General features: G+C 45.4%; 1 protein-coding gene across 1 annotated transcript in view; it reads right to left on the reverse strand.

The window, feature by feature from the left end:
- LOC107533202 (trafficking protein particle complex subunit 9) overlaps positions 1 to 25,716 on the reverse strand; it is a 99,946-nt gene that overhangs the window by 19,538 nt on the left and 54,692 nt on the right. The window contains exons 10-15 of the mRNA XM_087825194.1: positions 22,576 to 22,702; positions 20,328 to 20,473; positions 16,395 to 16,480; positions 5,151 to 5,277; positions 4,235 to 4,367; positions 2,357 to 2,520 (exon numbers count right to left, since the gene is read on the reverse strand). Of these exons, the coding sequence (XP_087681320.1) occupies positions 2,357 to 2,520; positions 4,235 to 4,367; positions 5,151 to 5,277; positions 16,395 to 16,480; positions 20,328 to 20,473; positions 22,576 to 22,702 (783 nt within the window). The remainder of the gene's footprint in view (positions 1 to 2,356; positions 2,521 to 4,234; positions 4,368 to 5,150; positions 5,278 to 16,394; positions 16,481 to 20,327; positions 20,474 to 22,575; positions 22,703 to 25,716) is intronic.

Here is a 25,716-nt window from a genome sequence, read left to right on the forward strand (position 1 = left end):
AACATCAGGAAGGGAGAGGAAAAGACGTGGGGCCCACAGGCAGGCCCGCCCACAGCCAGGCCCCAGCATGCACACTGTCTGCAGCTGGACTGCGCTACGAATACTCGGTCTTCTTAAAGCAAGCGTGGACTGGGTATGTTGGCGCTCAGAATGGTCCCAGGAGCTTCCCATGCTCTGCATTAACAATGTTAGCCTCATGACAACCCAGGGGGGGACTAGTGCTGTACTTACTGAGCGCCTACTATTTTGACAAGCACTATTCTTAGTTTCTAGACACTGGGCACGCAGCAGTGAAATGAGCAGGCCACCACCACCCTCAAAAAGACCTCTTAGGGGTGTTGTGATTACTTCATGAGATAAACGACCTGAAGTGCCATTCACCTGGTGCTAACAAAAGCTATTATTACTACTGAGATACAAAATAACTCTAACAGCAGTACAAAGGAAATCACATGGAACCAGGGAAGAGAGCTTTTCATTCCATATGGAAAAGTTTCATGGTGGAGACATTTTGGGGACCCTGACAGAAGCTAACACAGTGGGTTTAAATAACAGTGATGCTAAAACAAGAAAGGGTGTTTCCCATCATCCGTGATAGGTTCATACTCAGTCTCACTGCCTCCCCCCTTCTCAAACACACAACCCTCACTCATATTCTCAGTGTAAGACTTTTTCCTGTCTTCTCATATATATTAGATCATTTATTAACACTGACAGCTTGGGGTACCGTACAATCTAGGTGACAGGGATTATTCCCTTTGAATATTTTGGAAGCAGATGGTTCCTTTCCATTAATTCAATTCCACATGTAAATGCACTACAGCTTGGGATGAGAATCTGAAAAGAATGACAGCTCCAATTCTTCACTTGCAAGCGTGTTGTTTTGAAAACAGCCATCCCGTGCTATGTGTGATGGGTTGAAGTTCTCGTCTTGTGGTTCAGGGTAACAGCACCAAAGCTGAGAGTCAGGACTTCCCGATGAAGCTTCAGACACATGCTTTATTTCCCCCCAAATCAGTAAGATGCCAGAAATTCTCCCCAGTGGGACAAGCTCAGATTAACCGTTTCTTACACAATCCTTATTTCATGACTTAATTTTCGCACAACACATTCTCCTAAACTCATCCCTGGACCTTCCCTCCAGGTAGAACTAACCTAACCAGATGACCTGTGGCTCTGCCCCTTAAATGGTTCCCCTGGTTTTCCCATTATGACGTCACTATCGTGAGGAGGGAGCCCCCTGCCAGGGAGGTATGCACAGATGCACAGTACCTCCTTTCCTGGGCACAACAAGACCCATCAAGCTCCCTCCCTGCCACCACCACCACTTGTCTGGCTCACCTCACTCTGCCCTCAAGGCAGGAAAACACCCTCTGGTCCTGCTGGCTTGCTTTCCCTCATTTGTCTTTCTCTGTCTGGTCTCGCTGGCCAGGATAATTTCTCTAACTATTAGATGACATGCTTTTATTTCTCTTCACCACCCTTCACACCTTTCCCTCCTCCTTTACAACAAGGCCCCATGGTCAACGCCACTCACTAACCCTGCTGTATGTACCAGGTGTTCCACCATACGCTCCCTCAATGAATTCTTGGAAAAACTACATGGTAAACACTACCTCCCCTATTTTCCCAGGAGGAAACAGGCACAAAAGGCAAAAACAGCTAGTGAATGATGAAGCCAAATTTCAGCACGGGTCTTCTGACCACAAGCTGCCTGTGCCTCTGACCCAAGAGGCAGAGCGCCTGCTTCTCAGAGGGACACACAGGCTCTACCTGCTGAATCCACTTAGAAGATGCTGGCTTGCGGGTTAGGGGGTGGTCCCAGGTGGGAATGCTTCTGAGCCTGCTAATATCCTCTGCATTCATTCACTCAAGAATACTTTTCCTGGGGGTCTACAAATACAAAGCGCACGGGATACAAGGGTGCATTCTTTGCTCCGTTATGTCCCTGTGTGCGCTCCTCACGTGTAATTAGAACGCCAGTTTCATGATGGCATCAAGTAAAAGTGGGAAAAGCTTTTAAATTCTCTAAACACTGTATTAAAACATGGTTCTTGCCCTGGCAGGTGTGTTCAGTGGTTAAAGTCTCGGCCTGCCCACCAGAAGAAGGGTCCCGGGTTCAATTCCTGGTCAAGCGCATGTACCTGGGTTGCAGGTTCGTTCCCCACAGTTGGGGCCCGTGAGGGAGGCAGCCAATCAATGTGTCTCTCTCACATTGATGTTTCTCTCTCTCTCCTTCTCATTCCCCTTAGCCCTTCCCTTCCACTCTCTGAAAATCAATGAAAAAATACCCTCACTCCTCAAGTGAGGATAAAAGAAGTGTTTTGCTGAGGTCAAACCTGCTTAAAACACCCACCTTTGGTGGTGAGAATTTTGGAGGTGACTTCCAGTTTCTCCAAGGGCTCCATTCCGATATTTTCCAACTTGATGACAAGTTGCTGAGTTTCTCCATTGTAAAGCTGGACAGACACATTCGTAGATATTTCATCACCAGAGGCAGGTTGCAGGGAATGTGCAGATCTAAGATAATAGTAATAATAATAATACATCTTATAAACAAAGAAGAAAAGAAAACCAATGGCATTTTAGAGTTATGCATATCACCACACTTAGGAATTTCAGAAATAGGAACTAGGGAACCTTGGCGTTAAATATCGAATTCAGTGCCCAGCTACCAGGAACAGGAGGATAGATCACCACAGGGGATCAGGGCAGATCCAAGTGGTGTTTATATGTGCCACAGAGAGCTTGAATCCCCATACTATCTGGTCTAAAGTGCAGAAAAGAATGTTCCAGACAGGGCTGGTCTCGCACCTCTGCTGTGCAAGGGAAGAGCCGACGTTTCAACAAGTCAGGCTTACGAAGCCAGTCACACTCGGCCCAGGGGCCTCTGGTTCCAGGCTGGGGCAGAGGATTTGCTTTTGATGTCAATCAAAGAACTCTTTGCCTAACCCAAGATCACAAAAATTTTCTTTTAAGAGTTTTATACTTTTAGCTCTTACAATTAGCTCTGGGATCCCTCCTGAATTCATTTTTTCTGCTTTTCATTTTATTCCCCAATCATGTGATGCTCCTCTCACCCCCTCCTGCACACCTGCACACTTTACCCTGCTAACCTCTCGCGTCACACATGTCATCTCCTGGAAGGACTCTCCCCCAGCCCCATCAGAGTCCTGACAACAGCGCACTGGGATTGCTGGCTCCCTGTCAGTCTCCCCACTGCACTGGAACTGCCGGGCAAGGACCAGGGCTGATGGGTTCATTCCTGTGGCCCCAGTGTCTAGCACAGTGCCCATGACGTATGTGAAGGAGCTTTTAAGACACTTCAGGAAATACTAAGATACATTTTATAAAAACAGCCAAAAGAATAAATATTAAAGACTTCTCCATAAGAGCAAAAATTGAGAAAATCCCAAATTAGAAGAGTAAGGAAATGAACAGTGATGTGGTTCTGAGACACTTTTTTTAAATGTATTTTATGAAGCTATTGAAATAAAAATTTTAGCTTATGTTACATGGTTATGCAAAAAGTAATCTACAACACTACTTATAATAAAGTATAATCTCAACTATTCTAACATCTACAGGGTGGGTAAAAGTAGGTGTGCAGTTGTGAGTCCACGAAACACAGAATTTATTCTTGTATTATTATTAATTATTGTATTATTTATTTGTATTATGTCTTGTCAGTATTATTGTTGTTGTTATCTTGTATCCTTACTTACGGATTCATCTTTTAGGTAATGATGCTGATAATTTAACCTACTTTTGCCCACCCCTGTATTTAAAAAGAAAGAATGGCTATACCCATGAAGGAAAGGAAACACCAGCAACATTAAGAGGAACTGCCTCTGAGACACCTGAGATGTATTTCACTTTCTTTTTATGCTTTCCTATAATGCTATTTTTTATTTTTTACAATGCTATTTTTTAAAAGATAACAGTTTTTCTTAAATTTCCTAAAACCCTCACTATATTTCATAAAAATTATGATTCCAGAGGCTAAATTCACACTTTGTTCTGCTCTTGGTAAGAAACACTTCAAAACTGCTCCAATTCTCTGCAACAAAGCACGTTGCTCTCTGTTATCCTGAACAAAGCCCTCACCCATATTCTGGTTGGAAAGTCAGAGATAAACTCCAACTCCTGGTGCCACTGAGAAATATGAACTAAAAGATCTGCTTTGGTGCCATTTGTTGTTGAAAGCCAACACCTGCGCTCCCCGTGCATCTACCTGGGCAGAGACGTGCTGATCTGGAGCCTGGGCAGCGCAGGAATGACTTCGACTGTGGAGCCGCTGGTCTTTACTCCCGGCAGGTTGTCCAGCAAACAGTCGCTAAAGACGCCAAAGACGGTGGTATGGTACCCTAGGAAACAAGAGGAAAAGCTTCACACAGCCAGGACCGGCTTCCAGTCTCATGCCCACACCGAAGGCAGCCCCCAGTAGTGATAAGAGAGTGGGGTCCCTCTCTGAAGACCCGAGTTGAGATTCAGGCCCATTACCTGCCAGTCTCACCCATAGCTCCTGCACTCAACCCCGAAGACCCTCAGTTTCCTCATGGAGAGTAGAGGGGATGGTGGCACCTGCATTCCTACCTCACACGGCTAACTGCGCCCAAATGAAAGTGTGCATATGAGAGTCTCTGTAAACTGGAAATCTCTGCACAACTTAATAATTCTATCTCATCCCCTTACTAATGTGCCTTTCAAGTGGTTTTATCTCTAAAGCGACAATGAGAGCCAATATTCCTTTCCAGGATACAATGTGACTTAAGTATTTGAAAAATGATTCAAAATCTTCTGTTGAGATGAAAGCTCAAGAGCCAACTATTGTCATTATCACTGCGACGTGAGATGGCAAATCTGCTGCATATGTACACGAACTACAATGTAAGATTAGCAAACTTTCGTGCAAAAAAAACAAACAAAACTCCATGGATTACATAGGCACTTGAAATTGTTCAAGCAAAGCTTTAATGGCTTTTGAAATGTTGAGAGAAGCATTATAAAAAACACTCACTGTGTAACTAAATGAAACAATACCCAGTGGTTGGGATTAGAATGCCAGCTGACAGGTGACAGGCCTCAGTGAGGCAGGACAACAGAGCGGCTGTCCTATCAGATGGGAATCAGGTAGAACTTTCCCTTACCATTCACAGTAATTGTTCCCGTCGTCTGGGGGACCCCAACGAGCGTCACTGGGTAAAGACCAGACTCAGCCGGAAGGGAAAGTGCAGCAGGAAGAGATTCAAACTCCACTCCACTCGTGAGGAGCCCCTAGAACAAGGGACAGACAACATGAATAAGCACAGCCAGATCCACAACTTCACGGTGGGTTCCAAATTAGCCTTGGTACAGCCACTAACAGGCCAGCTCCAGGACTGACAGAGTGAAATGGCTTTTATAAAACTCCAGAGAATGGTGGAGACAGGCTAAAAGCGTAATTAACATAAAACAACCTTGAGCCCTGGCCAGTGTGGCTAAGTTGGTTGAGCACTGACCTGTGCACCAAAAGGTTGCGGTTCAATTCCTGGTCAGGGCACATACCAGGCTCGATCCTTGGTGGAAGGTGTGCAGGAGGCAGCTGATTGATCTTTCACTCTCACATTCATGTTCTCTCTCTCTCCCTCATCCTTCCTCTCTCTCTAAAAATCAATAAAAATATTTCTTCATAAAACAACCTTGAAATGGAAAGCACTATGAGTGCTTGAACAAGTCTATCTTGATATTAGCCCTGATTGTTATTTTTTCTATATTTGTTTGGTTTTGTTGTTTTACCAAATGGGAATGTAAACAAAAAAGAAAAAACATAAAGCGTGGAAATGTATCATCCAGTAATATCCCTCCAGTGCATCTATAAATCATCAATTCATTTTGATAAGTACCAGGCACTACACTTGATGGTGAACGAGACACATTCCCTGGCCTCAAGGAGCTGCTCCATGACTGGAAACAATGCAGATGTCAGTTCCGGACTTCTCAACATTGTAACAGATATGCTACCCCATGCAATAAGGCAAGAAAAAAAATAAAAGACATACACACAATTATTCACACACAAAAAAAGTGACCGTAGAAAACCCTATGGAATCTAAGTGAAATTTAAACAAGTGCATTTAGCAAAGTGACCAAGTCATCATTCTGGAAAAAAAAAGCAACCCTAGCCAGTTTGGCTCAGTGGTTAGAGCATCAGCCCTTGGACTGAAGGGTCCCAGGTTCGATTCCAGCCAAGGGCACATACCTCGGTTGCAGGCTAGATCCCCGACCTAGTCAGGTGCATGTGGGAGGGAAAAAGTCAGTATGTCTCTCTCACATTGATGTTTCTCTCTCTCTTTCTCTATCTCTCCCTTCCATGCTCTCTGAAAAGCAATGGAAAAAATATCCTCGGGTGAGGATTTTAAAAAAAAAAGTGGAGGAGGGAAGATGGCGGCAATGTGAGAAGCAACAGAACACCCCAGCTCCCAGCGACAGACTCGAACTACTCCTAAAATACTATGTAGCCAGCTTGGAAAAACCAGAGAAACATACCTGAGTGGATGGAGTGCGAGTGGGGAGCACTGAAGAAACATCACAGGGTCAGGTAAAGGGGGGGGCGCAGAAAGGGGGAGTCCCCCCTGAAGCCTGTGCTGGGCTCCGAGCCTGGAGGCTTGGAGACTGCAAAGCTCCCTCCCCTCGGGAGTGCGGACCGGCCTCCAAAAGCGGGGATCTCACACCCGGAGCAAAGGAGAGGGGAAGAAGTGCCCCACACAGAGAGCAGAGGGACCCAGGGTAGCAGTGAGCCTGCGACTTCCTAGGAAACAAAGCCTCTGATGGCAGATGGAGTCTTCCTAGCAAAACAAAGCTTCTAGTGGCAGCCACAACCCACGTCTAATGCTCAGGGTGCTGACCATAGGAAGGGCGTGGCACCCCAGTGGTAAGGGACCAGAGGACTGCGCTGAGCAGCCGCACACAGGGACCCTCTGCCTCCCTGTAAGGCACTGTGTTGAGCCCCAGAAGGCACTGAATCTGTGTGACGTGGGGGAGGGGAGGTGCCCTCCTGCCCTGAGCTCCCGGTGCCTAGAGTCTGGGATCTGTGGCCAGCCCTGAGGGTGTCCTCCTGCCCTGAGCTCCTGGGGCAGAGAGGCTGGGATTTGTGACCAACCCTGAGGGGAGCCGTGTGAAGGGTGGCGTGTGAAGTTGCCCCAGCTTTGCTGAGACCAGCGGTGCGGGGAGCTGCGTGGAGCTGACTTTGGGTCCCCTCCGGCTGGGTGCCTTGGCGCACGGGTGGCGGGACCCTGCAGGGCAGACTCTCTGCCTGGGTGTTGCTTTGTGCTTTTTTATTCTGATCATAGAACTGGCTCCCACCTTCCCAGCGTGTACTGCAGGACAGACTAACAAAGGCTGGGATTGGCGTCTGCACAGACTGTTTGAGGGGCGGACCTGGTGCGACCAGCCAACCACAGCTGAGAAGGGAGGGGCAGAGCCCGCCTGCCTCTCCTGCAGCCTAGGAGCACCCCCCACACACAGAAAAGGGGCTGGTCCAGCTCACTGAGGCCCCAAACACACCCGCAGGGCACAGTCCTGAGGGGGACAGGAGAGCAGCTCACAGGAGGACATCACAAGAACAAAATCTCAGGGACTATTGTTTGGGAACTGGAGGAAACCCTGAAAACCCCTGCTGGGGGCTGGGAAGGCAGAGGGCTCACCAGAATGTTTTTTTAATCAAACCCACTGAGCCCAGGCTGCTGAAAGGGCCCATATAGAAAAGGCAACAGGCTGAAATCAATCTGAAGCTGCAGCAGGCCAGAGCCTGGGGAGCTAGAATCAGAGGACAAGGTAGGGACTGAGGAGCTGGCGGTGGAGCACAGACTAACTCCCACAGAGTGAGCGCCTGACAGCGACACCTCTAAGGGGCGTGATACCCTGAGCTACATTAGCCACCCTGCACCCTAAAGACTCTACAGAAGACTCTGGAGCAAAACCAGGCAACTCTAAGGTTGCAAAACAGCTGACAAGAGGAGGTTGTCCACGGAGAGCCTGAGATCAACCATCTACCTAAGGACACCAGAGCCAAACCTAGACGGCTCCTCACATTGGCTGACACAAAGCACCTCCCAGGAGAACTGAAATCAGCTCACAAAACAGTGACCCGCAGACAACATAGGCTGCCCAGAAGAAACCCACCTGATTGACTGTCTTTTTTTCTTTTCTTTTTTTTTTGTGTGTGTGTTTTGTTTGGGTTTGGTTTTGGGTTTTTTTTCTTTGGGTGTTTGTTTGTTTTTTCTCTTTTTTCCATAGGAAGAAGAGAAAGGGGGCAAAATTTGTTTTTTCTTTCTTAAATTTTATAATAATGTTTTTTTAATTTTTTTAAAAACATTTTTAACTAAATTTTTTCCTCTTTTATAAAAGAATTTTGTCTTCCTTAGCTTGTTTTTAGTTTTGTTTTGTTTATTTGCTTTGCTTTGTTTTATCCCTGCTTCTACTCTCAAGACTTTCTTGATATCCCTGCTTAATGACTGGGACTTTATCATTATAACCAAGTTTACTGCTTTCCTCTATAGTTTCCCCCAAATCTCTTACCAGACACCCTCCCTGCCTGGGCTTTATCTCTCTCTCTCCTCTCGATCCACTGGCATAACTTTTTTTCTTTTTCTTTTTTCTTTTTATTCTTTTCGTAATTTCGTTATCCTCCCTTCTGTCTTCCTGTCTTTTTGTTCAATTGTTAGTTTCTCTTATTCTCTTTATTGTATTTTTGTTTTCTCATTTTCACATTCTCTCCCTTAATTTTTTGCCGGCCCTTCTTTCAGAATCTTTTCTCTGCCTCTGTTATCTCCCAGTAGCTTCTCTATTTTTTACACTTTAGTTTATTATTATTTTCTAAATTTTCACCACTAATAACAACAATAACATCTCTCTCTCTAAGCGTTACTTTTCTGTCTCTCTTTTTTTTAAGATTTTTTTTGTGTGTTTGTGTGTTTTCCCTTCACTCTCCCAGTTCTGTTTTCACATGGGTTGGTTTCATTGTGATTGTCAAGATATTTTGTAAGATATCCCTTGTTTCTGGGAAGTTTAGTTGTGTATTGTCCTGCCTTGCCAGCACCCGTACAACAGCTTACAGGACGAGGTTGGGGCTGAGACACAGTTAGCCAGCCTGAGAGGAGAGTCCTCCTAAGGACTGATCAATGACAATCTAGACCCAACCACAACAAGAGAACATAAAGAAACCACAAAAGAGACACCCACAAGAGGGACATGCCTAGAGCAAAGAGCTCAGAAGTATAAGGAAAACACACCTCTGGGCTCCCCTGGTCTCACAATACAAAATCCCATCTCACAAGACTGGGAGACAGCAAATATACCTAATATATAGATACAAACACTAAGACCTACCAAAATGGGGAGATAAAGAAACAACCCCCAAATTAAAGAAAAGGAAACATTGCCAGAAGTCTTTGATGAGATGGAGTTAAGCAAGTTATCAGAAACAGAGTTCAGAGTATTGATGATGAATATGTTCAAGGAACTTAAAGAGAAAAACAAGGCAATAGAGGATAAGATCGAGGACTTTAGGGAAAACATGAAAAAAGAGATACAAAACAAAAATCAAACAGAAATAAAGATATCAAGAATACACTGGAAAGAATTAAAAGTAGGCTCAATGAAGCAGAGGATAGAATAAGGGACTTAGAAGGCAAGGTAGAAAAAATCAATCAGAGCAGCAAAAAGAAAAAACACTTAAAAAGCATGAGGACAGTCTAAGGGAGCTTTGGGACAACATGAAGAGGAACAACATTCGCATTATAGGAGTGCCAGAGGGGGAGGAAAGAGAGCAAGGGGTAGAGAACTTGGTGGAGGAAATAATGACAGAAAACTTCCCTAGGCTGGTGAAGGAGAAAGCCGCACAAGTTTAGGAAGCACAGAGGGTTCCAAACAAGAGGGACCCAAAGAGACCCACTCCAAGACACATCATAATTAAAATGGCAAATGGCAAGGACAAAGAGAAAATATTACGGGCTGCGAGAGACAAGCAGTGACGGAGAAGGGAACCCCCATAAGGCTGACAACAGCTGATTTCTCAACAGAAACTCTTCAGGCCAGAAGGGAGTGGCATGAAGTTCTCAAAGTAATGAAAAGCAAGAACATGCAACCAGATTGCTTTATCCAGCAAGGCTATCATTTAAACTGAAGGTGAAATAAAGAGCTTCCCAGACAAAAAAGGCTAAAGGAGTTCAGTACCAACAAACCAGCATTGCAAGAAATGCTAAAAAAACTGCTTTAAGAAAAAGAAAGAATAGTGAGAGAAAGGTACATCAGCATAAAAGGGGAAAATGGCATTAAATAAGTTTATATCAATAGTAACTTTAAATGTAAATGGAATAAATGGCCCAATCAAAAGACATAGGGTAGCTGAATGGATAAGAAAACAGGACCCAAATACATGCTGTCTACAAGAGACCCACCTGAGAGCAAAAGACACACAGGCTAAAAGTGAAGGGATGGAGTAAAATATTCCATGCAAAATGGAAAGGAAAAGAAAGCTGGAGTAGCGATTCTTATTTCTGACAAAATATACTTCAAAATAAAGACCATAACAAGAGACAAAGATGGTCAGTACATAATACTAAAGGGGTCAATCCAACAGGAGGAAATAACCCTTATAAACATTTATGCACCCAATATAGGAGCATCTAAATATATAAAAAATTTATTGGGGAACTTTAAGGGGGAGATTAACAGCAACACAATCATAGTGGGGGACTTTAACACCCCACTGTCAGCACTGGACAGATCATCAAGACAAAAAATCAACAGGGAAACACAAACCTTAAATGACCCACTAGACCTAATGGATTTAACTGACGTTTACAGAACATTTAATCCCAAAGCAGCAGAATACACATTCTTCTCAAATGCATATGAAACATTCTCAAAAATAGTCCACGTTAGGGCACAAGGCACGTCTCTACAAATACAAGAAAACTGAAATCATATCAAGCATCATCTCGGATCACAATGCCATGAAACTAGAAATCACTATAAAAAAACTCAAAAATATTCAAACACATGGGGGCTAAATAGCATGGTATTAAACAATGAATGAGTTACCAATGAGATAAAGGAAGAAATCAAACACTTCATGGAAAATAAAGAAAATGAACAGACAACAACCCAAAATCTGTGGGACACGGCAAAAGCAGTCCTGAGAGGAAAATTCAGAACATTACAGGCCTATCTCAAGAAACAAGAAAAAGATCTAATGAACCATCTAACACAACAACTAAAAGAACTAGAATGAGAACAGCAAGAAAAGCCCCAAGGAAGTAGAAGGAAGGAAATAATAAAAATCAGAGCAGAAATCAATGACATAGAGACTAAAAAAAATGAGAAAAATTCAATGAAACCAAGAGCTGGTTCTTTGAAAACATAAACAAGATTGATGCACCTTTAGCCAGACTCACTGAGAAACAGAGAGAAGACCCAAATAAATAAAATCAGAAATGAAAGAGGCGATGTAACAACTGACCCAACAGAAATACAAAGGATTGTAAGAAAATATTATAAGCAACTATATGGCAACAAATTGGACAACATGGGTGAAATGGACAAATTCCGAAAAGTATACAACCTTCCAAAGCTGAATCAAGAAGAGGCAGAAAACCTGAACAGGCCGATAACAACTAATGAAATTGAAGCAGTAATCAAAAAACTCCCAGCAAACAAAAGTCCTGGACCAGATGGATTTACAGGCGAGTTTTACCAAACATTCAAAGAAGAATTAACACCTATTATATTCAAACTATTACAGAAAATTCAAGAGGAGGGAAAACTCCCAAACACTTTTTATGAGGCCAGCATCATCCTAATCCCAAAACCAGATAAAGACACTACAAAGAAAGAAAACTATAAGCCAATATCCCTGATGAACATAGATGCTAAAATCCTCACTAAAATACTAGCAAACTGGATCCAGCAATACATCAAAAAGATCATACATCATGACCAAGTGGGATTTATTCCAGGGACGCGAGGCTGGTACAACATCCGCAAATCAATAAATGTGACACATCACATAAACACAATGAAGGACAAAAATCATATGATCATATCAATCGACGCAGAAAAAGCATTCGACAAAATCCAGCACCCATTTCTGATAAAAACTCTCAGCAAAGTGGGAATAGAGGGATCATACCTCAACATAATAAAGGCCATATATGACAGACCTACAGCCAACATCATACTCAGTGGGCAAAAACTAAAACCATTTCCATTAAAAACAGGAATAAACAGGGGTGTCCACTTTCACCACTCTTATTCAACATAGTACTGAAGTCCTCACTACAGCCATCAGACAGGAAGAAAACATAAAAGGCATCCAAAGTGGAAAGGAGGAAGTAAAACTGTCATTATTTGCAGATGACATGATACTGTACATAGAAAACCCTAAAGACTCCATCAAAGTACTACTGGATTTGATAAACGAATTTGGCAAGGTAGCTGGATACAAAATCAACATCCAGAAATCAATGGCATTCTTATACACCAACAATGAATTTTCAGGGAGAGAAACTAAAAAAACAATACCATTTACCATTACAACTAAAAAAAATAAGATTCCTAGGAATAAACTTAAGCAAGGATGTAAAAGACCTGTACTCGGAAAACTACGTGAAACTGAAAAAAGAAATAGAGAAAAGTTTAAACAAGGGGAAGAATATACCATGCTCATGGATTGGAAGAATTAATATCATTAAAATGTCCATACTACCCAAAGCAATTTATAAATTCAGTGCAATTTCTATTAAAATATCAGCAGCATATTTCACAGACCTAGAACAAAAATTTCAAAAATTTTATGGAACCAAAAAAGACCCCAAATAGCTGCAGCCATCTTGAGAAAAAAGAACAGAGTGGGAGGGATCACATTACCGGATTTCAAACTGTATTACAAAGCCATTGTAATCAAAATGGCCCGGTATTGGTACAACAGGCATATAGATCAATGGAACAGAACAGAGACCCCAGAAATAGACCCACACCATTATGGTCAGTTAATATTTGACAAAGGAGGCAAGAGCAGACAGTGGAGTAAAGACAGTCTCTTCAATAAGTGGTGCTGGGAAAATTGGACAGGTACATGCAAAAAAATGAAACTAGACCACCAACTTTCACCACACACAAAAGTAAACTCAAAATGGATAAAAGACTTGAATGTAAGTCACGAAACCATAAAAATCCTGGAAGAAAACATAGGCAGTAAAGTCACAGACATCCCACGTAGTGGACTTTTCACTGATACATCTCCTAGGGCAAGAGAAACAAAAGAAAAAATAAACATATGGGACTACATCAAACTAAAAAGCTTCTGCACAGCAAAAGAAAACAGCCTCAAAATACAAAGGAACCCCATGGTCTGGGAAAACATATTTGCCAAGGATGTATCTGATAAGGGATTAATTTCCAAAGTGTACAAAGGACTCATACTTCTCAGCAAGAGGAAGACAAACAACCCAATTAAGAAATGGGCAAAGGACAAGAATAGACACTTCTCCAAAGAGGGCACACAGATGCCAAGAGACACATGAGAAAATGCTCAACTTCACTAATCATCAGAGAGATGCAAATTAAAACCACAATGAGGTGTCACCTCACACCTGTCAGAATGGCTCCATCTACAAATCAACAAACGCCATGTACTGGCGAGGGTGTGGGGAAGGGGAACCTGGTGCACTGCTGGCGGGAATGCAGACTGGGGCAGCCACTATGGAAAACAGTACGGAGGTTCCTCAAAAAATTAAAAATGGAGCTGCCTTTTGACCCAGTGATTCCACTCCTAGGAATGTATCCTAAGAATCCTGAAACATTCATCAGAAAGGATATATGTACCCCGATGTTCACAGCAGCACAGTTTACAGTAGCTAAGATCTGGAAACAGACCAAGTGCCCATCAGCAGATGAGTGGGTAAAAAGCTGTGGGACATTCACACCATGGAATACTACGCAGCTGTAAAGAAGAAGGGTCTCATACCCTTTGGGACAGTATGGGTAGAGCTGGAGAATATTATGCTAAGTGAAATAAGCCAGGCAGCGAAAGACAAACATCACATGATCTCGCTTATATGTGGAATCTAAAGAACTTAATAAACTGATGAACAGAATAGATTCAATGACATGGAAGCAGAGATCAGACTGATGAATGTCAGAGGGATGGAGGAGGGCGGGTGGGTGGAGGGGGAGAGAGTAACCAAAGAATTTATATGCATATATGCACAACCCAAGGACACGGACAATGGTGGGGAGAAGGACTGGGGAGGCAGATGGGATGGCGTAGAAGGGTCACTGGGGAGAAAAAGGGACATCTGTAATATTTTAAACAAAAATAAAATTTTAAAAAATAATAATATAAATAAATAAATAAGTGGCATTTTTATAATCATCTAGCAAGAACGTATTGATGTTGTCAGCCCAATATCTCATGTAGGAAGAAAGGACACAGATATGGAATGAAGGAAGGTGAGAAAGGACTTACGGAGACAGATTAGAACTGGAGGTACCACTGTGAAGCCAAGATTTATGAAGTTTGTGTTTGTGCTGTGTATACTGATAGTAGTCTATATACATGTATACAGAGGCATGCATGTAGGTACATACGGACATACATATCTGTGTGCACATACATGTAGGTACATGTGGGCATGGGGGCATGCCTGTAGGTACATGTGGATGTGTGTGTCTGTGTGAACATGCATGCACAATTTTCCTACCTCTGTCTACAGAAAGCACCCAAAAGAGACTCTCTAGTGGCAGTGAGCACACCTGTGCCCAGGTTTTGAGCAGAAGTGTGAAATGATCCAATCATGTATAGAGCAGATGTTGTGGGGAGGACTAGGAACAGAAACCAATTACATGGCTATTGTATCTAGGCAAAATATAGTGGCATTTTATTTCTTTTTAAAATAGCTAACACCAATATGGCCAACTGTCAACATTTTCTAAATGTGAATGGTGGGTATAAGTGCTTAGTATTCCCCATAATATGTCATATGTTTGAGATATTTCATAACGTAATTGTTTAAAACCTTACCATGATTTGGGGGCTATCTCCTAGTGGTAGATTTTATTTATTCTTTGTTCTTCCTAATTTTTTACAAAAAGCACAGATTACTTTTTTAAACCCAATGAAAATGAAAGCTACTTTTTTAAAGACAAAAACTGTATAAGAAAAACCAGGAGGCAAATGATACTTTAACCACTTTGGGGAAGATTCTCTAAACAACTGTCATTCCCTATTTGGGCCAAGAGGCAGAAAGTCACTGGAAAGACCTGGCCAAGAGCCAACCATAAGGCCAGCAGGTTCCTGTACCTCGGGAAGAGGCGGCACGCACCCTCAAAGGCCCACCCTCTGAACACCCTCAGCACCGTCAGCTCAAACCAATTTTAGGAAACTATGCCATGTGCTGAGCCCTAAACATCACCCTAAAATACTCCCAGCCTGTCTGGTGAACTCTGACTCTTTGGGTACTCTCAGCTGAGCTGTCCATCATCTCCCCCTGACTCTGACATGGGTACTGCAGCACCTTGTGCACCCCCACATCACAGCGCTGACCAAAGTCACCACAGGGACCAGGTCCTCGATGCCTCACTCAAGGCCCGACACGTGGCATGGGCATTCAGCAAGATACCTGCATGAAGCACCTGCCTCTGCCCCTGCACATGAGTCGTAAAACTCTACAGAAAAACTCCAACTATCTCAATATCGTCCTTTGCAGGTCACTGGAAGTCACAAAGCAGGACTCTATGTTAATAGGCACAGAAAGGACTCAAGCAGTGGAACCCACATGGTGGGCAGGTGGCTTTGCCCTGGGATCGTTGGAATTAGCTTGGACAGCCAGGACAAACCTCCCTCCCACAATGGAGTCAGGTGAGTACTTCCGACAGGCACCGCTACAAAGTGAGCCTTTAACGCCCTGCAGACACAGAATCAGAACACCAGGTCTCGAGGCCGAGGGAAAGCCCAGGATAGTGATGCAGAAATTTATCCTCTGACTCCAGAGCTCTCTCCTCCCTTAGGCCTTGTTCATTCCATCATCTAAGAGCAATAATGTAACCTGTGATAATCGCATGGAAACGTCAACATGACTACTTCAAATCTTAAATCCAATCCTCTAGGCGAGGGGTGTGTCCAAATTAAAGGGGTCTTTGTCCACTGATTCAAACGTGGATTGAGTCCCAGGCACTGGAGCCATGGGAATGATAAGGTGTGGTCTTCACTCACAAAAAGCTTATCATCCTCGACAAAACAAATACGAAGCAGACATATCACAGGATGTGCGCTTCACACATTAAGCAGAAAACATATTTTAACGGCAAGTTGGTATTCAGCCCCAAAGGGTCAAATGATTGGTGATACATACCATGTTCTCAACTCGGAGTTCAAATGGCATGGGGTTATAAACCATCAGCTGAACTTCACATACATCTCCTTGGACCCACTGGAAATCTAGAAATACACATACACAAAAATCCATGTATTAGTTGGTATTTTGCATGTTTCACATGGTTTCAGGTTACTCCTCTGGCAATTTATTTCTCCAGTGAGGCAGTGGGCACTAATACAGTCATGAGAGAAACAATTCAAAGCTAGTTTTCCACTGGCTTTCTCAGAACCAGAGCAAGTCTTCACTGCCACTTGGATGCCATGTGACAGATATTTTTTGCCATCTTCAGCAGGCTGATCCATGCCACCAAGCCAAATGCAGCCTCACAAAACCAAAATCAATCTAGATAACACCATGCTTGGTGTGGAGCCGCCAGTCACACAGAACTTCACTGGCTCAGAGGCTGGTACGGTCAGTTTTAAGTGGGATATAGCTTGATTTCCCTCTCCCCTCCCTAAGATATGGCTTCTCCTCCCTGACCACTCCCAGGTCTGCTGCAGTTCAACACCTATGGGAGACAGAATTCTGAGATGATCCCCAAGACACCCCTCCATCTTGGTGCAGATGGCCCATGTGATCCTCTCTCCCTAATATGAATATGATGAGGTTCTGTTACATAACAAAGGTAAAGGGATTCTGCAGATGTGATTAAGGTCTCCAATCATTCAGCTTTGAATTAATCAAAAGGGAGAGTATCCTGGGTGGGCCTGGTCTAATCAGGTGAGCTCTTAAAAGGGACCATACCATACCCTTCCTGAAAGAAAGGATTCAAAGCAGGAGAGGGCCTATAGAGGAGGCCACGTGGCAAAGACCCAAGAGTGGCCTCGAGGAGCTGAGAGGGTCCTGGCTGACAGTTAGCAAGAGAACAGAGGTGTCAGTTATCTGACCACATGGAAACAAATGACAAACAGCCTCAGGGAGCTTGGAAACTAATCTTCCTCAATCCAGCCCCAAGACAGGAACACAGCCCCAGCTGACACCTGGATTTCAGGCTGTGAGACGCTGAGCAGAGGACCCAGCCAACATGCGCTGGATTCCTGACCCACAGAAAGTGTGAGAGCATTCATCTGTCTTGTTCCAAGCCACCAACTTTGCAGTAATTTGATACAAAGTAAAAGACAACTAATACAGTACCCATCGGCATTCCATCGCCTCCGCCCCCCTTAAGATAGTCCATGAGGCAAAGCAGATTAAATTAACGTGTGTGAGCTGGATATGAATCACTTTCAAGCAGGTAGGTTATCGCATGCTCTTCGTAATGACATGGTGAGAGAGGTACTATCATCCCCACTGTTACAGGCAGGTACTCGAGGTTTAGCAACCAGGATAAGAAATGCCTAGGAATCAGAACCAATAGGCACAATTTTAGCCCAGGGGTCTGAACTCAGGGGTCTGAACTCAGAGGTATCTAGAATGGACACTGGTTAAAAAGCTTTTTCTAGAGTGGATGCTAGGATATGTGATTAGAATTCCTCAGCTTTCACAGACCCTTCCTAAATACACTGCCTTTTCCAAACACTGGCCCCAGGCACCGTGCACAGAGACCAAGCCAAGCTCTCCTACCCCACTCTAACCCTACTGGCTCCAAAACTCAGGTCTCCTCCCTCCTCACCCCACCTCTCCTTACCCAGCCTCCCGGGCCCTCCAGCTATAAGAACCTCAAGGGGAGGCTCACCCTCCAGAGCACGGTGCTCACACCACCCTTCAGCGACATCTCTGAGCCTATGCTAGCCCCTTCCTCACAGCAGAGGAAAATGCCATTCATTTTAACACACTGCTATGCCTGGTAGCTAAAGAACTGCATGTTTTCTCTGTCCTGGTCCAACATCATCATTTTAAAAAAGCATTTTCTGCCCTGGCCAGGTGGCTCAGTTAGTTGGGGCACTGTCCTGTACACCAAAAGGTTGCAGGCTCAATTTCTGGTCAGGGCACATAGCTAAGTTGTGGATTTGACATCAGGGCACATACAGGAGGCAACCAATTGACATTTCTCTCTCACATCGATGTTTCTCTCCTCCCCCCGCCCCCTTCCTCTCTTTCTAAAATCAATAAAAACATATCCTCGGGTGAGAATTTTTTAAAAAGCATTTTTTTGGGGTTCTGAGAGAAATCATTTATACATATATGGTCCTAGTCCACCAAAGGTAAACCTAAGATAAGTTACTGCTTACAGGACTTTTTTCTGAGAGGAGGAGCTAATCTGCCCTCCAGCCCTCCGTGTGTCGCAGCACACAGGAGCCCCTTCCTCGACATTCTGTCCTGGAAACTGGGAGGGACAGCAGCCAATGGCCGTTAGTCACTGGTCTGTAGCAGACCCTCCCACTGTGCTGCTCCCAATGTGCATGTTGTCACCCTGAGTTAACAGCATCTTTTGGTTGCTCTTGGTGACAAGCTGGTCTCTTCCTAGTACACTACAGGCACCTATTAGACAGGAAGCACCCTGATATCTCGAAGCACCCCAAGCACAGCACACGCAACTGCTATTTGGAACCTCATCCAAAGGCCGCCAGGTATTTTGGGAACATCCTCTCACTTGACCCTCACAAGTACCCTCCAAGTTAGGTTCTCTCATCCCCACTCTAGATGGCATAACTGCAGCCCAGGGAGATGTGACCGCCTCGGACAACAAGTGTCCGAGGCGGTGGGGTGGGAAGCGACAGCTTCAGAGCCATGCTGTAGCCCCAGTGCATTTGACAGCTACAGCCTGTCCAGGCCACTGAACTGCCTCTGGGGCAGCTGTGACCTCAGCACGAAGCCTATATAAACCTCTTCCCAACCCACTGCGCTCTCACTCAGGATGTGGGCTGCAGTCACCTTTGCACAGTTTCACTTGAATGGTGGCGACACTAGCAACAGGTAGAGAGAACGACTGATAAATTATTCCAAGTCACGTGGAAAACTGTCTCAAAAACTGCCCTCAGGGCTTCTTCTCTGGTACTTTATGCCCTGCACCATGATGGTAACTCCCCCAATTATACACAAAGATTCATTTGCAGAGACTGGAATTTTAGGGTAAGGATGCATGATTTTTCAAACCTCTAGGCAGGTCCTAGCTCATGAGTATATTGCCAGAAAGATATTAGAAGCCACAGAATGTAAATTACATTTTCCTACCCATGGGTACTCAACCAATAACATGAATTTTGGCTGAAGCGTCTATTATGGCTCAGAAAAAAATCTTGCCTCACCCACTGAATTCATTCTCAGACCAGTTGAGTAGGTGCTGCTCACTGTGATGAAGAGCCAGGTTGTAAAGGAGATTCCCTGGGTTCTGAGTCACTGACCTGGCTGGAGCCTGAGCTCTGCCACATCCTACCGCCTGACCCAAGCAGGTGATTTAGATTCACCGCTTATTTTTCCATATGCAAATTGGGAACAGAATGCCTGCAGCACCATGTGGTTATAAGAATCACTGCAACAGAGTATTATTTTCATAAAAAGAAGCCTCAACAATTTCTTAAGATAGGAGAGGAAAAAGCAGAGCAGCAGGGCTAGCTTCCCGGTGCTGGCCCAGCAGCCACACAGCCCCAGGCACCAGAGGCTCCGAGCTTGTCCCACCTCCCAACCGACCCTGAACGGAAGTCAGCCTTCCATCTGAGATGATTCAGAAGTCAGTCAGGCCTGGGAAAATCACTCATCTCCACTATCACCCTTCTGCAGTTTGCATAAGTCTCAGCATCAGAGGTCTTCTGGTTTCTACAATTCCCACAAACATCACCTTTCACGAAATAGATTTTGAAAATCAGATCCATGGCAACTGCCCAATGGAGGTGGCAAACTGATTAGCTGAGAGGAGAGACCACTCTGTGCAGATACGTGCACATGCGTGAAGGCTCAGGCTAAATCTGCACGACACGCTGCACATGGATGGGCACGGTGCTGCTCGAAAGCCAGGATGGACGGTCCTACCAATCTTCTTGTTCCGCTCCTCCCCGCGGCTGTGGGCAATGATCGGTGAGTAGATGAAGGGGCTCTTGGTGGACACGCTCTGACCGAGCAAGCTTTTCATTTTCTGTGGCCGGAGGCTGGCAGGGAGGTTCAGCAGTTTCACATGCCTATAGTTTCAAATGGAATAAAAATCCATCAACTGCCTTGTTAGCTTGGTTTCAGCAGAAATAGCACAAGACAGAAATGTGTTAGAACAACAGTAGGTCAAACAGCAGCCGTCTGAAGGAAAGAACAGCACTCAAACGCAGCGGGAACAAAGCAGAAGGCTGCACGCAGCAGCCCGGCCCTGTCCCAGGGCCCGGCCCAGGGCCCAGGCGGCTACCCAGCAGTCAGAGGGCCCGTCCGAAAACCAAATTGCACTCCTCACTAGCTATAAGCCTGTGGGCCAGTGCCAGCCGCCCAGGACTTAGGCCCCGCGTCTCTAAAACGCAGTGAGGCCCTCAGACTGTGGTGAGGACTCGAGCGAACGCTTCCTGTGCAGGCCGGCTGCTCCGCGCAGGCCCCCTCTTCTCTCTGCCTAACCCCCTCCTGCCCGCCACGCGCACAGCAAACACAGGGCAGCCCTGAAGTCTTTCTCACAGGAAGGCCCAGCCCAATCCTGTCTGTCTGCCAGCGACGAGGAGGCAGCGTGCTCAAGAGAAGCACCCCACCTCCCTCGGCCTTCGCACCGAGGGGCTAGAGCACCTTCCAGGCCTTGGCCCAGCCGTTCAGATAGGGCAGCTGGCCAGTGCTGTCTGAGGAGCTACGTACTCCAAGTGCCTACCAGAACATCCTAAAACTCAAGGGTAGCCTGCCAGCACCTTTGTGCACAGTAGCCCTTTCTGGCCCATTCTCAGGAGCACGGAGCCCCGCCCTCTGGCAACGGAACCACCTGGTTTGGCAGAACTAACTGCTCTGCCTCGTGGAAGTGCAGGGACAGAGAAAGCACCGTCATTAAGAAGCTCTGTACCTCACACTTTCACATGCTGCATCACTGAACTCTCCCAATAACCTAAGGCCATGGGTTCTATTTCTTAATTCTTTCTTGAGAAGCAAACTGACGCCCAGGGCAGTTAAGTGACTTGTTAATGTAATGCCCAGCCTGTAAGTGAGCCGAGCCCTTCCTGCAATGCCTGGTGGGACTGGGAACAGTGGCCAAGTCAGGGGCACCTCGATGATGCTCAGCATCTCACCAGGTGGTGTCCTAAGGTTGCAGTACTTCTTGGAATAGCAAAATGCCAAGTGTCCACTGTTCCTTTTCAGTCTTCACACAGATCTTTTAGAAATTCAGAAATCACTTCATGATATTCACTCATAAACCCTTCTTTAAGTGCCCACTTTGCATGGCCAGAGGGCCTCCCTTTCTAAAGCCTTACAATTTTCAAAGAGAGACAGTCACAGGAAAGGTAACCCCAGGCTGTGCGGAGCAGCTAAGCCTGTGAGAGGTGGGCAGTGGGTGCTATGGAAACCAGAGAACACTCTAGGGGGTGGGCAGCAGGAGGGAATATCAGGAAAGGCTTCCTACAAAGTAGGTGTGGACCTGTCTGGTGTGGCTCAATGGTTAGAGTGTTGTCCCAAGCACTGAAGGGTTCAATTCCTGGTCAGGACACATGCCCAAGCTGCAGGTTCAATCCTCGGTAAGGGTGCATGTGTGAGGCAACTGATCGATGTTTCTCTCTCACATCAATGTTTCCCTCTAGAATTGTTGAAAAACATATCCTCAGGTGAGGGATTAAAAAAAAAAAAAAGTGGGCGTGGAATGAGTCTCAAAGAACAAGCTGAGTAAAGGCGGGGAGAGCAGAGATGAATTCCAGGGGGGCAAGTGTGAGCAAAGGCACCCAGGTATGCGGTATGTCTGAGGAGTCGCCCCTGTTCCTGTGGCACAGGGCTACACAGTCTAAGAGGATGGGAAACTTCTGGAAGCTTGTAAGCAGAAGAGACAAGGCCAGGTTCATTGGATCACAGCAGAGCGGGCAGGACACAGGCAGATGTGGGTTTGTGTCTGGCTCTGCCACTGGGCAGCCAGGTAACCACGAGCAGTTGTGTAATGTCACTGGCCCGGTCCTCTCACTGTGGACACCCACTTACACTTCCTAGGACTGCCGATGAGAACTGATGAAGTAGTGACAGGTACACAGCCAGCAACAAATGGAAACTCTACAAAAGATGTGTATTCACGATCAGAGCAAAGGACTATGTCCCAGCATGACTCAGGCAAGAGCTGTCCTACCTGACGATGGGCAGTTTGGTGAGGGGCACAGGTGGCAGGCTGAGGCCATCTGGGAGGGTGATGAGTTCCATTGTCCCAGGACATTTGGACGTGTAGCTCTCCAGGCTCTGAGTCACGTCTTTCTTTTCTGAAGAGAAAATAAAAACAAAATAAAGGTTAAACAAAACTAAACATGGGAAGCTTTTATTTTATTTAAGCAAAAATAAAATTCTCAACCCAAACTCTGACAGTTCAATGAGTCCAATCTTCTGACAGCAATAAAGGGGCAGCAACCACAAAAGACCAAAAGATAGTAGAAGCTCTTACAATTTATTTAAACAATCACTAGCAGCTGTTCCATTTGAGGGCCTGTGGATTAAAGGAAACTATTACCATCTTCTAGGAGATTTCATTTTCCAAGAAAGTCAGTGGGCAGGCAGGATGCAGAACTGGTATATTTTATTCCTTAACAAATATTTTTCCAGCACTTACTAGGTAACCAGAGAACACTCTGGGGCCAAGCAAAATGCGAGGCCCCATCCCCAGGGAGTCTGTAGTCCATCTGTGTAGCAATATTTAAGGGAATAACTACAAGTCCACATTTCTGGGGCTGAAATAGAGCCTTGGTAGGTGACCATTTTTCTCCACCCTACCCCCACCCCTTTCTCTAGGAGGAAGGAGGGAGGACACAGGTGACAACAAACAGTGTTTGCTTATGTCTGTGACATGCTCTAGACACCTGCTCACAGACTCAATAACTGCAACACTCAGAAGCGCACTTTCCTGCACTGAAGCTCGTGGTTACTCAGGAAGGCAGGCATCACTGCACCCATTTGGCAAATGAAAAAACTGAGAGCAAGTGAAGTTAAACGGCTTGTCAAAGAGCATGTGTTTGGCCCTAAGCCTGTGGTCTTTTCACTATACTGTCTAGAAGAGTCAGGAAAGTAAGGAAGTAGGGGCGGGTTAGGTGTTCACTGCTCTGACTCTATTTCCTCTGTCATTGCCAACAGAGAGAGACAGAAGACCTGGAGAGAAGAGTGACAGGGACACAGCTGGGGGGGGGGGGCACAGCAATGCAGTCAGACCTGCGTTCAAGAAATGGCTTGGGCCCGGCCGGGCGTGGCTCAGTGGTTAAGCATCAGTCTAGGATCCAGGCGATCGGGGTTCGATTCCCAGTCAGGGCACATGCCCAGGTTGCGGGCTCGATCAATGACTCTCTCATCATTGACGTTTCTCTCTCTCTCTCTCCCTGTCCTTTCCTCTCTGAACTCAATAAAGATATATTAAAAAAAAAAAAAAAAAGAAATGGCTTGGTCTCTGCCTGTCTGTTGTGTGAGCACCTTGGGGGAAGCCATCCAACCTTTCTGAGCCTTGTTTTCCCATGTGAAGAATGACTACGGATGAAATGAGGGTTAGCAACAGTGGCTGGCAGACGTGAGCACTGAGCGCGGAGAAATGATGGTGATTTCTCACTTTTTGTATTTTGTGGCGCTGCCCACCCAGATTGCCCCAATATGTGAAAACACAGACGAGAACACAGAAGCCTGAAACATAATATCCAGCCAGTTAAACACCTTACGTAGCAAGAAAAATCAACTCAGCTTTTCTTCACTCCGCACACACTCCCAGGCAGCACGATGGTCCAACTACAGGGCTGGAAACAGTCACGAGCCACCACTACGAAGGTTAACGACCTGCCACACCAGCAGGCATGGACTCAGCCCACCACGTACCAGGATGGAGAGCCTCTCTTAACGAGCGTGGGAGGACTGAAACTCGCCTCGAGCCGCACAGGGCCTCCATCGGCATTGCTTACATCCGTGTCCCCTGGGACTTGCACAGCGACACCCCAGGGGCACCGAGAAGCATCGCTCAAGTACACCAGGAAGGTAAACACTTCTCCTTGTCCTCCTCGAGGACATAAACATGCTCCACCAAAATGAAAGGCAGTCAGCTTCTTGTATCCTCACCTGCATAAAGCACCACCTAGGAAATACTTAAGAATCTCTAGAGATCTCAATGTAACACCCAGAAGGGGAAGTTACCTGAAGAAGGAAGACTTAATGCATAATCAGAAAGAATCTGCACATCCAATTATGAAGTAATGGTTAGATAAGATACGGCACAGTAATACAATGCAAATTTATGCAACCACTGAAAATGACATTTATAAAGAGGCTGCAATAATATGGAAAGTATCTGTTACGTTCTATGGAAAATCAGGATGCAAGATTATACTTATGAAATAAATTCAATTTTAAAATAATCCAATTTAAAAAAGAATGGGAAACAATGCTAAGAAACACACCATGACGCCAACAGTGTTTGCCGTCAGAATTATGCAGAATTGTTCCCTCTCTGTTTATGTTCTCCAAGATTTCTAAAAGGAACATACATTATTTATGTAATACAAATTATTTTAAAAACAGAATTTCCACAGCAGTTTTATAGAGGAAAATCAGAGTGTCTAAATGTTCTGCATGCGCAAGAACTGCCTCCTAACGTGTCCGTGGAGGGAGGAACCTCTGAGGGCCCCCCTGTGGCCAAGGCAAGTCCACCACAGGGACATCTGCAGTCCCCACACAGCTGTCCTTGGTCATGCTTAGGAGCAACAGCTGCAGCAGTGACTGACATTTAGTGAGGACCCGCTACCTGCTGGCACTGGGCCAGGGCTTTAACGCGTCATCTCATTAAACAGTCACCAAAACCTCCTGTGCAGTGCCGCTGTTGTCCCTGCTTTACAGACAAGCAAACTGAAGCTAAAAACTCTTATCCCAGCTCAGTGTGCCTTCCCCTTGCTATGCTCAGCCACCATCCTTTCTTCTAAAGCTATTTCATACATATTTCACTCAACATTCCCTTAACTCACAAGTGCTGAGTGTCTGCCCTGAATGAGGAGGACCCTGCCTCGAACACACCACTGGACCTCTGCAACGACAACGTGCTCTCCTGAGTCCTCAGTCTCTATGCTGGTCGGTCTCCATCCACACATACCAAGAAGTCATTTGGGAAAGGCACTGCTAAGTCACGTCCGCACACACTGACTACCTCCTAGGTAAAAGTATCGTCCCAAACGATGAAAGACAGAGGTGGACAAGACACGGTCCCACCCCCCAGGAGCCCATATCTAGTGAGAGAGATGACTCTCAGGACACAATGCAA

This window comes from Miniopterus natalensis, chromosome 16, assembly GCF_054644295.1.
Source record: "Miniopterus natalensis isolate mMinNat1 chromosome 16, mMinNat1.hap1, whole genome shotgun sequence".
Taxonomy (NCBI): domain Eukaryota; kingdom Metazoa; phylum Chordata; class Mammalia; order Chiroptera; family Miniopteridae; genus Miniopterus; species Miniopterus natalensis.